Below are 13,780 nucleotides of genomic sequence, written 5' to 3'. Positions count from 1 at the left end.
GCAGATGCGCTGGATGAGGCAGCACGTGAAATTGTAATTTTTCTCCTGTATGGGCAGGAGAACACACATTATGGAATATAATCAATGAATTTATTTGATTCTGATTGTATGTCCGTGAGTAAATTACGTAAACGAACAACTGTGCATAAAGGGATTTTAATTAACAAAGCTATACTTATATGTTCCACGTAATGTGGTAGGTAATTAGATAACTAAGAACTTCCATAGAGGGAAGCGGGTGGATGCATTCCCGACGAATCTAGTCCTATGGCAAGGTGATCTTCGTTAGCCAAGAGGTTTCCCCAAAAACAAAAACGTTAGAAAGAAACTCTAGGAAAGGCTGATTTCGCTAACTTACCTAGGGTTTGGTCTCAAAACCTGAATTGTAAATTATCTTATATCACCGATGAGGCTAGGAACTGTTTTATATAACTGGAATATCTCAAACCTTTTAAAACAGGTTTAACAACTGCTACTATGTTGAGAAGAAGCAGAGATCCTGTATAGTCAACTGCAGAACCAGTCAATAGCCATGAACAACGTTCTATCTACATTTAACTATCTCATGAGCACGATATGTCATAAATCAATATTAAGTGTACTCCATTTTTCAGATTCACACTATTCTCACGCTTGAATAACTGCTTATTAGGAGTAAAAAGATGACCCTCGTTTCACCTATGGAGAATAGGAAAAGAATTATAAGTGAGCTGAAGCACAACATACCGGGAACTCAAACTTCTGCTTCGCTTTTTCCAAAAGGCTTATTGCATCAGTGTAAGTTATGTGAACGAAATCCTTTTCTGCCACATTCTGTAGTAAGAAACACATGGCTAAATGAGAAGCAAGCACTTTAATTTTTCCTTCTTTATAGCAGCTTATATACGCTTAGTTAGCCAAAGAATGAAACCAAAAAAAGAAATTTGGATGAGTATTTTGAACTTAGGTGCAAATCTCTTCAGGATAATTAAGCCATTGAAAACTAAATAGGATCGTTACTCTCATTATATATACACATCTTAACAAGGCCTATTCTGTGCTTTGAGATCTGTGGTTTAATGATGAAAAATGTCTTACAAATCAAAGGTGTACAAGAGATTCATTTTGTGAAATTTAAGATGAAAGCAGGTGATGAATCCAATGCACAGTATGAGCAAGAAGATTCTTGTTCATGAAAGGTGTGTGCTTGCTTTTGCTTTCTTGTGTGAGACAGGGTGGCTATAGATAAGTTCTCCCTGGGGCCTGCACATGTGGCTGTCAGAATTTTCTTGTGAGGCACTAGGTTGGTGATGATTGTCAATGTTGGCTAATGATGACTGCATAAGCTGGGAACGCTGCTACTAGCTGTGCATTTCCCTGATCATGTTGATCTTACCGCTGAAACCCTGTTCAATGATGGTCTCCTTGCATTGCAAATACTGAGCATAAGCGGTATTGCTCAACCTTCCCATGAATGGATGAGAGAGAAACATGGTGAACTCCATAGCCTCTACTGCTCTGATACTGGTTAAAAGAAGTTGAAGCAAGCATAATGGTATTTCCCATTCAACCACCACCCTATTCAGCCTAAAACTTCAATCTATTTTCATATCACAACCACTTACACGTCCATCTTTCATACACCATCTTTTCTTTAGAGACAACCAGCTAACAGAGTAGCATGTAATGGCTGTAGTCCCCCGCCCATACAAATTCCAGCTCAAATTGATTTCTTGCTCACCATGCCAACTTCCACCAACATGGATCTCAATTATGTAAGATGTAGGTATCACTTTAAGGAAAATAACTACTACAGTGAATTCTAACATTCCATGAAACCCATCACAGCCACAAAGTTGGAACCCTTTCAACTGCTCTTCAATCTACGTAGGGATTGTGTAAGTCATGAGTGTGCAAGCTTAGGCCAATTGCAAAGGCACCATTAAGGTTCGGGTACATTTGAACAGGTAATCTTTTAGATAAGTATCAATCAGCTTGACTTCATATACAGGGACTTCAATGCCCTGGCTTAGGAATAGTGTCACTATCTGCATGATTATTAGGAGTGCTCCTACTCAAATGATGTCCTGTGACATTTAGAGGCATTTCTGTCTCTCAGCTTCTGATGATCAGACAATAGATAAAGTCAATGAAAATTCAATTCACCCCATTTCTTTGAAGACAATGCTACAGCTCAATGTGATTGGCTACAATAGCTTGCTTGTTTTTCCAGAAGTTATTTTGAGTTTGAGCAATGAGGAGGGAATCGAACATGCCTAATTTAGTTTCATGAGGACAGTTAGATCACGTAAATGATAAGCATGCATGATTCAGTTTCATAAGGACAGTGGGATTAATACATGGAACAAGGAGAGTACCTACATGTAAACGAGATAAAATTCCCTTTTCCACCCATGTGTCGAAAAATTCCATGTCCTCCTTACAATTATCCAGCACATGCCGTACCTGTGCAAACCAAACACAGACTTTTTGTACTACAACAAATTATTAACTAAAAAGTTCAAAGTCTTGATTTTTAAAAAGCTAAACACCATAGTTGTGTTGTTTTTCTTTATTGTAGTAAATATTTAGGAATTATTGCACATGAGAAACATTTAGTAAGAAATCATGGTCCATAACAGAGTTTTCAAAGCAATCATAATTGCTCGACACATATAGGCATATGAAAAGCAGGTACAAAATAAGCAGCCATGCCAGGCCACGTTTTCACTCCTTAAAAAGCCTGTCCATTCAAAAGGTCGACACCACAATTGAAAAAGAAAACTCCCATGTTTATTTTTCCACTGGTCAATACAAATCAGTACATGGAAACCTAAATCAAAATATGATTGGCTAGCTTCAACATGTTAGTCCAGACACACTGGATCCAAGAAGCATGCCTAAATAACAGAATATTTCTAAAAGAAGTTTGTGAGAATTGAATATGCTTTAATTAACATCAGTAGTAAGAAACTTACCAAATACTGAAGATAAGTGGACGCACAAGCCATGTCATCTTTCAAATCTGCAAAAGCGAGCTCGGGTTCTATCATCTGGAAAGCAAACGCACAAAATTGGACAAGACAGCAAATAAATTCTTTTAGCTATAGCACCATATCAGCACAGTAATGAAGGGCATTAAACTTCTCCTCACTTACTTGATAAAAGTAAATTCAAATGCCTTATAACTAGCCAAGCAGTCAGTGGATTAATTAGGAGCACCCTTTACCCAGAACTCAGCAAGGTGCCGGGACGTATGTGAGTTTTCTGCACGAAAAGTAGGTCCAAAAGTGTATACCTGTCAAAACCTGGAGATGAATTAACAACATTTACAATCAACACTATTTTCATGTGTATTCTCCTACAAACCACCAAACAATCAAAAGATAAAATTGAATATCATACATCAGAAAGCGCTGTCGCATACGTTTCTGCATTCAGCTGTCCGGACACTGTTAGGAATGCTGGTCTTCCAAAAAAATCCTGCATGGGAAGCAAGCCTATCAGACTGAAAAAGACTACATGGTATCTAGGGTAATAATTATCATAATACTCTCTTTTATAATTACACCATGGAAGCATTGAAAATTCAAATCCTAAATCATTAACAAACTGAGGTTATGCAGGCTCTAATAAAATATCTTTGTGAAGGATTTGCTTACTTTTACATTAAAACAAAAATCTGACAGCTTTATGAACTTGTAAGGCATAATGAATATAGCAGCATTTGAATATTGAGGATGTATGAACATACAACTGAAGAACAATAGAAAATGGAAAAACAAACAAGATCCTGGATTCTAAAAGACTAATTTGTGCCACTAAACAAGGCTGTGAAGCACCACTAGCCAGGTTGGTGTGCTGTGGATAGATATTATAATTACCTGTGACCAATCAACCAGTCCATCTTCTGTGCTTGGAATTGTTTTGACTGGTGTCTTTGGATCCTTGTGTGTGTTAGGAACCTGTAAAATAAAGATTCAATTCGTGAACCTGGTTGAATTAATTGCATTATGAATTATCATTATAGACCTTGATCTAACATGCATGTTCTTGCTAACCCCACACACTGTGTGTGTGTGTGTGTGTGTAGATAGATAGACCAAAAGGGGTGTAGCTCAGTGGTTCAACTCCTACATTCCACACAGTCATTTAGTATAGGTATAGGAAAAGGGAGATTTGAACCCAAGTCAGTGGACTAATAAAATAAATGGCTCACCACTAGGATAGCCAGTTGATTACAGGGGAAAAAACAGACAAGCAAACAAAACATAGATAATCAACCACAAAATAAAGAAACGATCAGCTATTGAAAGGCACATTGCTCACCAGAGTGGTTACACAAAACTGTTCCCCCGCACCTTCACAGTCAGATGCTGTGATTATAGGACTAGCTATCCAAACAAACCCCTTTTCTTGGAAGAACTTATGAGTAGCAAAAGCCAACGCATTCCGTACCCTTGAAACCTGCATCCATTTAATTCAGTGTCAGTGCTACTCAATTCCATATCATCTTCATTCTGTTGAAATTCCGAAGTGAGAGAAGGGCAAATGGGAGGGGGAGAGGAGCAAACCCCATAAAGATCTTTCCAACAACCTTCATACTACCTTAATACAGGCCAATGTTATATTATCCAAAAAGAACCAGACTTAAGTCAAATGCACACTGTTTTTAGTTAGGTTGCAACTATCTAGAAGGTATCGTGCAAAAGTTAAAACCAGAGCCCAACCAGGTGCTCAGGATTTAAAGGTGTGCCAAGCACCTACTTAAGTTAGAGTTGAAGATAAATGCAGACAGGCATTATGCATTTCAGAACAGTTGATGCAATTCGAATTCAGACGAGCATTCTCCTCTTCATAGGCTGCTTTCAAACTTGTGTCTTCAATTATTCCTGTGGGATGCAAACACCTGGGGAACACTGAGTCGCTCTTCTTCGTGAAAGCTTTTCAACAACAATACATCATACACCATGCATTTAAAAGAGAAATTCAACATACCACTGTCAGCAGAAACAATCAGAATAATAGTACCCCAATCACAACCACTTTAATGAAGCTCTGCTTTCGCCAAGACATCTGGGAGTGCATTAGCCATCATGATCACATTTTCACAATATGGCTTCTACAATGCTTAAAACAACAGCAACAACTCATTGAAACAACTTATATGACACAGGCCATAATTGTGTACAACAACAGAATATCTAGTTAATCGACAGGCGTTAAGTGAAAACTTACAGCACCAAATGTATTTGTTCGAGGCCGCATATGTGCTATAGTTCGCAGATACTCTCTACTGAGTTTCTTTTTCTGTACTGGATATGAAGCAGCATCACTGCTGCCAATCTGTGGCACAGCAAGCACAATGGTCATATGGTGTTTTTGTCAAAACTAGACTAGCTACTAGCGATTCCATGGGAGTGTATGCTGAGGTTATTGTTGAGACTACAAGTGTCCTTGTTTTATCTCAAACTTGGATAAATCAGCATCTTATGGCCAATTTGTTTTAAAGGCCATAGACAAACAAATTGATAACTTAGAAGTATGAATGCACATAAAAGTTGCATCATGGTAAATGTTAACAGACAGACCATGGGGATGGTTTAAGTTGACATATTGACTAGCCATTACGAGAAATGGGTAATTTACAGGCACTGAATAGAACTAAAAGAGCGACCATAGAGTCAACAATTTGCTCATTTACCAGTTGCAGCTTTGTGGCCTTTAACTCAACCTTTTGCTTTGCACCTTTGCTCTCCACCACTATACCCTCAACAGCAACAGAAGCTCCAGTTGAAATTTCACCAGACCCTATCTGTGCAACATGAAAGAACTAAATGATTTGGAAAGTTACAATGATTATGCAATTCGAAGAACCAAGAGGGGGAAATTAAGTTATTAAGTGCTAAACAATCTACCAAGTCATAACCTTCCAATTCAGAGCCCACAACACACTGCAGATTTGAAAGGCATGAACCATCATTGACCTGTCAAATGCAGCAAGTCAACAGATAATTCAATTTTTATGGCAAGATGCTCAAGTCAAAAAATCTTAGCATCCCAAACTAGCAAGGCAAAAAACACTCTCATGCTGGATGATCATAACACCCCTGCCACTTGTTTGAAAATTAAACAGGAAAGTTTAAAGCAAGAACAGAGTAAAGTATGGCCCCAACACTAAATTCAAAAGTCTGCACTTTCTGTTTTAAGAGCATTTAACAAGTCAACTTAGACAAGTACCAACAGTACCTTCAACATCTGCACAAAAAGCATACTTCACTAAGAATTATCCATGCAAGCAACACAGCAAACAAAAGACCCCACTGTTGAGTTAAAACATGCTTTACAGCTGATTAGCATCTTTAAACAACCCCGAAACACGCTTAATTAATGAAAAACGCAAAATTGATGCGTGGTTTGAGAGAGTTTCAATGGTCCCCCAAAACCCTAATTTTTGGGGCACCCTTCCACGTCTATAAATAGACGGGCTGCACACCATTCAGCCTCATCCTTTTGTGCAGGTTTCTCACTCTACCATGCAGATTTCAGCCATCAACCACCTAACATCTGCTGTCCAGCCATCACCGACTCGGCCCATCCCTATCCAATCCTAGGCGGTCTATTTTCAACCATCGCTCTGTTGTTTGGAGGTCTCCATCTGCTACATCATCATAGCACCTAATCAGCCTGCATTATCAGCATTTGGTGCTAGGCGACAGGCTACTGCCATCTCTCCCACCAGGCGACTACTGCAATACTTGCGTTTTTGCTGTCCAACAAGCCAACTACATCAGGACACACTTCTCCTATTGTCACCTGACAATCCTCTGCCTCGAGTGACCAGTTTTCAGCCTTCTCTCGTGGTACACTACTGCATTTACCAAATTTCAACCTCCAACTGCCGTGTTTTGGTGACCAGCCCGTTACCCTTCATTATTCACCCTTTGGCATTCTATACACCCTTACATTCATTTACAGCATTCATTCACTTCAAAGTTTCTTCTCTCTCTGTTTGTCTTTGTGTTTGAGTTGAGTTTTGCATTTTGCATTTAGGGTCTAAGTTTTGCTTGTCTCTATCTGAGTCTTTGTGTTTCAGTCTTGGTTATACATGCTATGTTTCCTCAGTGCAAACCCTAGCATATCTTCACACCCACCATCCAACCACTGAGAATTGTCTTGCTAGAAAGGATTTTCATAGCTATTTAAGTTCGCCAATCTTAGCCATGCGATACTCCTCTCTCAAAGCAACAAAAGTGTGTAACTCTTAAACTTTAATAATCAATGATTTATCAACAAAAGTGTGCAACTCTTAAACTTAATTATCAATAATTTATCAAGGAATTGACCTGTCAAATGACCAAGTAAACAATTATTCAAATCCTAATGGGAAGATTGTATCATGATCCTCAATCCAAATTCTCCTGCAAATCTCAAGACTCCCAAACCAACAAGAAACAACATTTGTACCAAATTACCCTACTGGACTCCGCAACTTGTTTGACAATTCATGAAAAGTTACTAAAACAAGAGAAAGAACATGGATAGTGCTACCAAAAGGGCACATGGGACAACAAATAAGTAGATCTGATCAACGTTCCCATATATTGCCTCCAACAAACATGCTACAGATGAAAGGACTATTAGATATGACCAATCTCAAAGTTCTAAATGTCCTTGTCTGACTCAAACTAAGACTCACAACCAAGAAATGGACACAAACAGAGACAAGAAATGACATGACTGCCAATAACCTATCTTTGATCTTGGGTGTGGCTAAAGGCCAAAGAAAGAGTGAGGATGAAACAACACAGGGGGAATAGCTTCCAAAAGAGGAAACCATAACAATGCCAACTGTTGAACTAACATAAGCATTGCATGCTGAATTAGCCACCTAAACAACCCCAAAGATGCTTAGTTAATGAAAATCCTAAATTGGTGTGCGGTTCAAGAGAGTTTTAAAACAATTCGCACTACAAGGTCCTGAAACTTTCTATAAGTAGACAAGCTACCCTCCATTCAGCCTCAATCTCGTTTTTGCAAGTTTTAGGTGCTAGAACTTCAATGTCCACACCCTATTCGCGGAAGACATCTTAGGCAAAGCTATCCCAAGCTTTCTTCACCCATCCGACGCATGTTTCCAACCTCTACCTCACAGCCTATGCCACTTCCTGCGTTGACTACGATGTTTTACTGCTGCCATTTTACTAAGGCATTTCACTATTGCCATTTTATTGCAGCAATTTACTATTGCGTTCTATTGTGGCATTTTACTATTGCATTTATTGATGCATTTTACTGTGGCATTTTACTGTTACATTTCACTACTCTGTCCATCACAGATCTGGCATCTACTACTGCGTTTGCTACTACCAAACATCTTTGGAGGCTGCTTTGCTGCGTTTCGAGATCCATCAAGAGTATGACACACTCTCCTGCTCAGCACCTCTACGTTGATCCTCAAGTCACGAAAGTTTGGGGTACAAGTTTCATTACTCCGCAGTTTGTTTGCTACATTAGCATTTGTATATTCAATTATTAGTCATTCATTCAGATTCCTCTGTGCTCATTGTCTCTGAGTTACCCTAACCCTAACTATGTTCTTTTGTGTTTATGCTTTGTCGTACACTTTCATTTATGTTTCTGCGTTAGGGTATTTCTTCACACCAACATCCTCCGAAGAAGGCTCCAAAAGACTTCAATGGATCCGACGGTAGCAAACAAACCAATGCTGATGTTGTCTGCTAAAGATGAAATCCAGCCAAAGGATACCACCCTTCTCTAGAAGAAAATTGAGAAAATGTGTAGCATGAAGATGCCAATGCGAACAGGAGGAGTGTGTGGAGGAGGAGGAGGAAGAGAAGAGATGAGATGGAGATGGAGATGGAGATGGAGATGGAGAAAAAAGAGGAAGAGGTGGAACAAGAAGAGATACGGGAGGAGGAGAAGATGCACGAGGATGAGAAGATGATGGTGTGCACAAGAAGGGTGTGGAAAAACAAGAGCTGAAAAAGAAAACCAACCACCTGTGCTCATTTTACATAACCTTGAAAGTAATGTCTATTTCCCAAAAACCAATTTCTTTTTGTAATCCCATTTCGCGAAAGAAAACAAAACATTTCGCATATTTCATTGTTTCACATTTTGTTAGGGCAAAAATGGGTTTTTTGGTTGCTATGATCAACATATATTGCTCTCCCATATTGCTTGTGCAAAAGAACTTTTCGTGGCAAATGTGCATAGATTCTCGCACCTTGAACAATATCATGATTAAGAGTCATTTTTTTATTCCTAGAATCAATTATGATAGGCAAATTGCGAGGTTCATCTATATTTAGTTGCACTAACTTGAAAAGTGGATACCATCAAATACGCATGAGGCCTAAGGATGTAGATAAGCAGGACTTCATACTTCATGTGGCCTACATGAGTTCTTGGTGATGCAATTGAGCTTTATGAATGCTCCAACCACATTTGATGGGATAATAGACAGGATCTTCTAAACATATGGAGCTTTCATGGATACATGCTTTGACGACATGATAGGGCACAGTGAGCATTTGACCATTGTCTTTAATGAACTCAAGAAGAACATGCTTGGATCTTGCAAAATTTGAAGCTATATGCACTTGGCCCCCATTAAAGAATGTGCACAAGATTCAAAATTTATTGGGTTTATGTTCATATTACATGGGATTTATTCCCAATTTTTGCTGAAATAGCATCAACACTACATGCATTACAAAAAAGGGGCGTGTCATTTACATGGACTAAGGTGGAAATTCCAGCATTTAAAAAGCTGAAAGAAAAATTGACTTCGGATGTAGTGTTAGTGTTGTTGGATCTCAGAAAAATCTTTTGTGGTTCACTATGATACAAGTGGCAAGAGCATAGGGGCAATCCTAATGCAAGACGACCATGTAGTGGCCTATGAAAGTCAAGTTTTGCATGGTGCTCAAAAAAACTTGCAAGTTTATGAGCACGAATTTCTTGCTATAATTCATGCTTTATCAGCTTAGAAACATTATTTTCTAGGGGCTGGTTTCATTGTGTAGGCTATTCATCAAACATTGAGATGCTTTCTTGCTCAAACTAAGCTGTCTAAGAAGCATATGAAATGGACAAACCTTATATCCATGTTTCATCTTCAAACAATGCAAATCAAGGGTGAGGAAAGTGTGTGGCAAATGTAGTTTCACTGAGATTGCTAATTTTAGACCCAATTTCAGCAGGAATTAGGGTTTGCATATCATGCATGAAGGATCGTTGCTGCAATTCTGAAGTTTGACAACAAATTTGAAGAGATTTGATCGTCTACAGCAAGGGTGACTTACATGCAACTGTTGAAGACTCAATTTGGCTCCCTATGCATTAAAAAACAAGAAGCCAAAAGAGGATTAATCTAGATAGTAAGTTGTTCCAAAATTGATAGAAATTGTGCTTTTATTTGCTTAGGAATTGGGGAAATTTCAGCTAGAGGAACTCAGATATATTCTAAGTTCTTGGCTGAAGAAACTCGGATGAATTCTGAGTTCTCAGTTTAGCCCTCCAATCTCTCGAAGCTTCAGCATCTCTGCATTGTACAATCAAACTTCTAGAATAAAGATTAAAGAATACCACAAGAGGCACCCATTTAGGGCCTTCTTTAATATGTAAAGTGTTTTTGGTTCATTCATTCATTTATTGCTGGCTGTATTTACTAGTAAATCAGGGTATTAACATCCTTCTCCGCTAGGAAGGCTAGTTTCAAGTAACCTTCTAAAACCAAAGAAAAATAATCCCCCTTTGAAGCCCCTTCCCAACAAGATAGGGAATCCAAAAACTCATGAATCACGGCCTCCGAAGTGCTTGATGAAGGAGGAATGACTGAAGAAAGTAGCTTCAGTCCCACTCAAAAAGAGAGGGAGGGCGGAGTATCACAAATGATCTCCTCAATGCCCTTATTGGAGTCGATGTCTATGGAGTCATAAGAGGGAGTGGGAATATGCAGCTCCTCTGGAGCCACAGCTAGGTGACAACCTTTGTCCCTCAATGCAGTGGATTGTGGAGTCGAAGGTGGTGGCAAATAGCCACTGCATCTCAATAGAGTTGACTCCAAACCCAAGGGTAATGGCAAACAACCACTATCTCTCAAAGGAGTGGACTACACTGTCAAAGGTAGTGGTGAACAACCACTGTCTCTTAAAGAAGCAAATTGTGAAGCCAAGGATCATGGAAACCACTGAACATGAAAGTAGGTGAGGGAAACCTTCATAACTTGTTGAGGGCTCAACACCTTGTGAGGTCTTTGAGCCTCCTTTTGCTCACAAGGGCTTACTATGTATCATATGTCTTGTTGCCTTGAGCATAGAGTTATAATAGCTAGTGTAGAACAATCTATGTCACCCAAAGTAGAGTGGTAGATGCATACGCTCGATTGGGGTGGAGAGCAAAGGTCAATTTGATGATAGTCTTCAGTGAAGTGATAACTATTCTTGCTACAGTAGGTGCACCCAGTGCTTGTGCTTCTACCTTTGGAGACACCATGGTACCAATTTGTCCAACCTCAAATGGAAGGGTGAGAGGGTGGGAGGGAGAAAGAGATAACATATCTCCCAAATGACACAATGGAATGAAGAAGAATTTGAAATCTAAGAGTGTTGTTGCTTCCTGCAACCTTTATACAACTTCTCAAAGGATAAGGATCGTTTGTTCTTGGAGCACCTCTGCTTTGATAGCATGTAAAGAAATAATAGGATTTGCGGGCCACAAAGTGTGTATGGCAAGCACTAAGACAGAGGCAGCTGCTGGAAGGTGGCCAACTGGCTGGAATGGCTCTAGAGCAGCAGTGCAAAACATACATCATAATGGATGATCGGACCTGCTGACAGCAACCGCAGAAGCTGCAGGTGTAGATGACAGTTGAAGAAGCCTAAAGATGCTGGGCAGCATGAATCAGTATGAAATACAGCCAGCCCTCAATGGAGGAGGATGTCAGCTGCTGCAAATGCTCCTGTCCAACAAAACGCAAGGTGTGGAGGTGGCAAATCTGGCCCATCAGCTAGAATAAAGTCACCAGGTTGTGGAACTGGCCGCCAGGTTGAGATCAGCCCATGGGCAACTGAAGGAGAGGGAAAGATGAAGAGGAATGATCTGCTCTGAATGAGAGTGAGCGGGGGAGTAATGAAAGCCCACAATATGCCCTATGTATAGGAGATTTTGGTGAATTTGTCGTTCCGTGTGTTATAAGTATCAAAAAATAGAGACAAAGCCTTTTTGGGGCTGTTAATGAAGACCAAAATTAAGTGTTAATGTACAGTAATTATTTGTTTAATGCATGTGAGGATTATTTTGCTCAACAGCTTTGGCATCTTCATAGCTAGAACCTTGGTTTGTTGATAGGAGAGCCACTTACTAGTCTACAAAGGGATTCATTACAGGATGCTCCATCACTGTTGGTGACGAGTCTACAGTTCCAGTTCACGAGTTGGCACCATACCTCTACTTTCAGAATCCAAACCAGCAAGGAAAAGGTCGCTGTCTGAGGTCCTTTATGTTTCATATCTGAGGTTTAATCTTTTTTCCATCTATTCTACTTTTCAATTAGGCGACAAGGTTGTGTTCACCGGCCAATATTCGGGTTAAGGATGATGCCATAGGACTCAGGAGAGCTTTTCTCGACAAGTCTGCAGGAGGTTGGGTTGTATAAGCCCACAGCCCTTGCAATGAGGGCATCCTCAGAGATGAACATTCTTTGGCAATGCCCACCATAGCCACTTGCACTATCAGGCCTTGCCACAGGCCAAACCACACGAGGCAACATGTTTTCTGACTCTGACCGAGATTCAGGCATTGCCACCAATCTCTTATGCAGAGCTATTTGCTCAGTTTTAAAACATCTGTTGAGGACGTTGTAGATATCTTATGATAATTGCTAACAGCACTTCAAAGAGAAGTCATGGATCAATCCTTTGCAGAAAGCCAAAATTATACAAGACATGGATCAATATTTAACGAGAAATGATCAGGTAAATCGTGCTACCTCCAGAAATGCGTGAGTTTTCTGTATGCGGCATGTACGAACCCAACCACGGGCAGTGAGGGAGTCTCCAATTCGATCGAGCCCCTCGTCGGGGCCTCCCTTGATATCCCTTATGGTGAGCCTCTTCTTGAAGGTGCCGACTGGAAGGGAGAAGGGAGATACAGAAGACGAAGACGAAGACGAAGAATCAAAAGCAGACACAGAAGATGATGATGATGACGAGTCTTCTGTGCTCGCATTAGTGTCAGCCTCTGCCAATCTAGTGTTCGTACAATGGGGCCTGACCTGACCACTCGAGCAGGCAAGCGTGCAGAGGTGCGGGGGAGGGAAGGGCAGTCCGGAGGCTGTCCGATGATGATGATGGTGATGATGAGAGGAGGTCTGGCAAGCGTCTGTTGCGAAGGAGGCAATGTGTGAGGCGGATGGAATGATCGAGGACCGCACGTGCGAGGGAGACCCGAAGAAGGAGCTGAGGAAAGAGCGCGCTGGCCCCGCATGTGAAGCACGGCATGCCTGGGCTGAAGCTGCGGCCGAGCTCACTCCAGCCATGGCCTCTCTCGAAGATCAGGTGGTCGATCGCGGCACTGAGCCGAGAAAACAATTTCTTTATATATTATTATGCGAGGAATTGTTATATTTTGTAAAACCGATTTTTTTTGTTTTGGTGGGGAGAGAGAAAGAGTAGTTGTATTGGGGGAAAAAAGTGAAAACTATTACATGGGTTAAAAGCGACAATAGAGTTTCGTCTAGCATTGAACAGTTTCCTATTATAAATTTCTTTTT

At 40.3% G+C, this 13,780-nt stretch overlaps 1 protein-coding gene across 2 annotated transcripts in view; it reads right to left on the bottom strand.

Moving 5' to 3' along the window:
- NS1 (Class II aminoacyl-tRNA and biotin synthetases superfamily protein) overlaps positions 1-13,580 on the bottom strand; it is a 37,929-nt gene extending 24,349 nt beyond the window's left edge. The window contains exons 1-11 of one of the 2 annotated variants that reach the window (XM_087676448.1): positions 12,998-13,580; positions 5,898-5,966; positions 5,684-5,812; positions 5,218-5,325; positions 4,309-4,446; positions 3,864-3,944; positions 3,385-3,462; positions 3,209-3,277; positions 2,958-3,032; positions 2,362-2,445; positions 727-813 (exon numbers count right to left, since the gene is read on the bottom strand). In XM_087676448.1, the coding sequence (XP_087532574.1) occupies positions 727-813; positions 2,362-2,445; positions 2,958-3,032; positions 3,209-3,277; positions 3,385-3,462; positions 3,864-3,944; positions 4,309-4,446; positions 5,218-5,325; positions 5,684-5,812; positions 5,898-5,966; positions 12,998-13,546 (1,467 nt within the window). In that variant the 5' untranslated portion in view covers positions 13,547-13,580. The remainder of the gene's footprint in view (positions 1-726; positions 814-2,361; positions 2,446-2,957; positions 3,033-3,208; positions 3,278-3,384; positions 3,463-3,863; positions 3,945-4,308; positions 4,447-5,217; positions 5,326-5,683; positions 5,813-5,897; positions 5,967-12,997) is intronic. The other variant, XM_087676449.1, reaches the window with a different exon arrangement.
- Between the last annotated feature and the right edge of the window lie 200 nt (positions 13,581-13,780).

The sequence above is a fragment of the Lygodium microphyllum genome, chromosome 4 (assembly GCF_053477565.2).
Source record: "Lygodium microphyllum isolate KBCC chromosome 4, Lygodium_microphyllum_v1.1.10, whole genome shotgun sequence".
Classification (NCBI taxonomy): Eukaryota; Viridiplantae; Streptophyta; class Polypodiopsida; order Schizaeales; family Lygodiaceae; genus Lygodium; species Lygodium microphyllum.
This window is presented reverse-complemented; position numbering and strand designations above follow the sequence as displayed.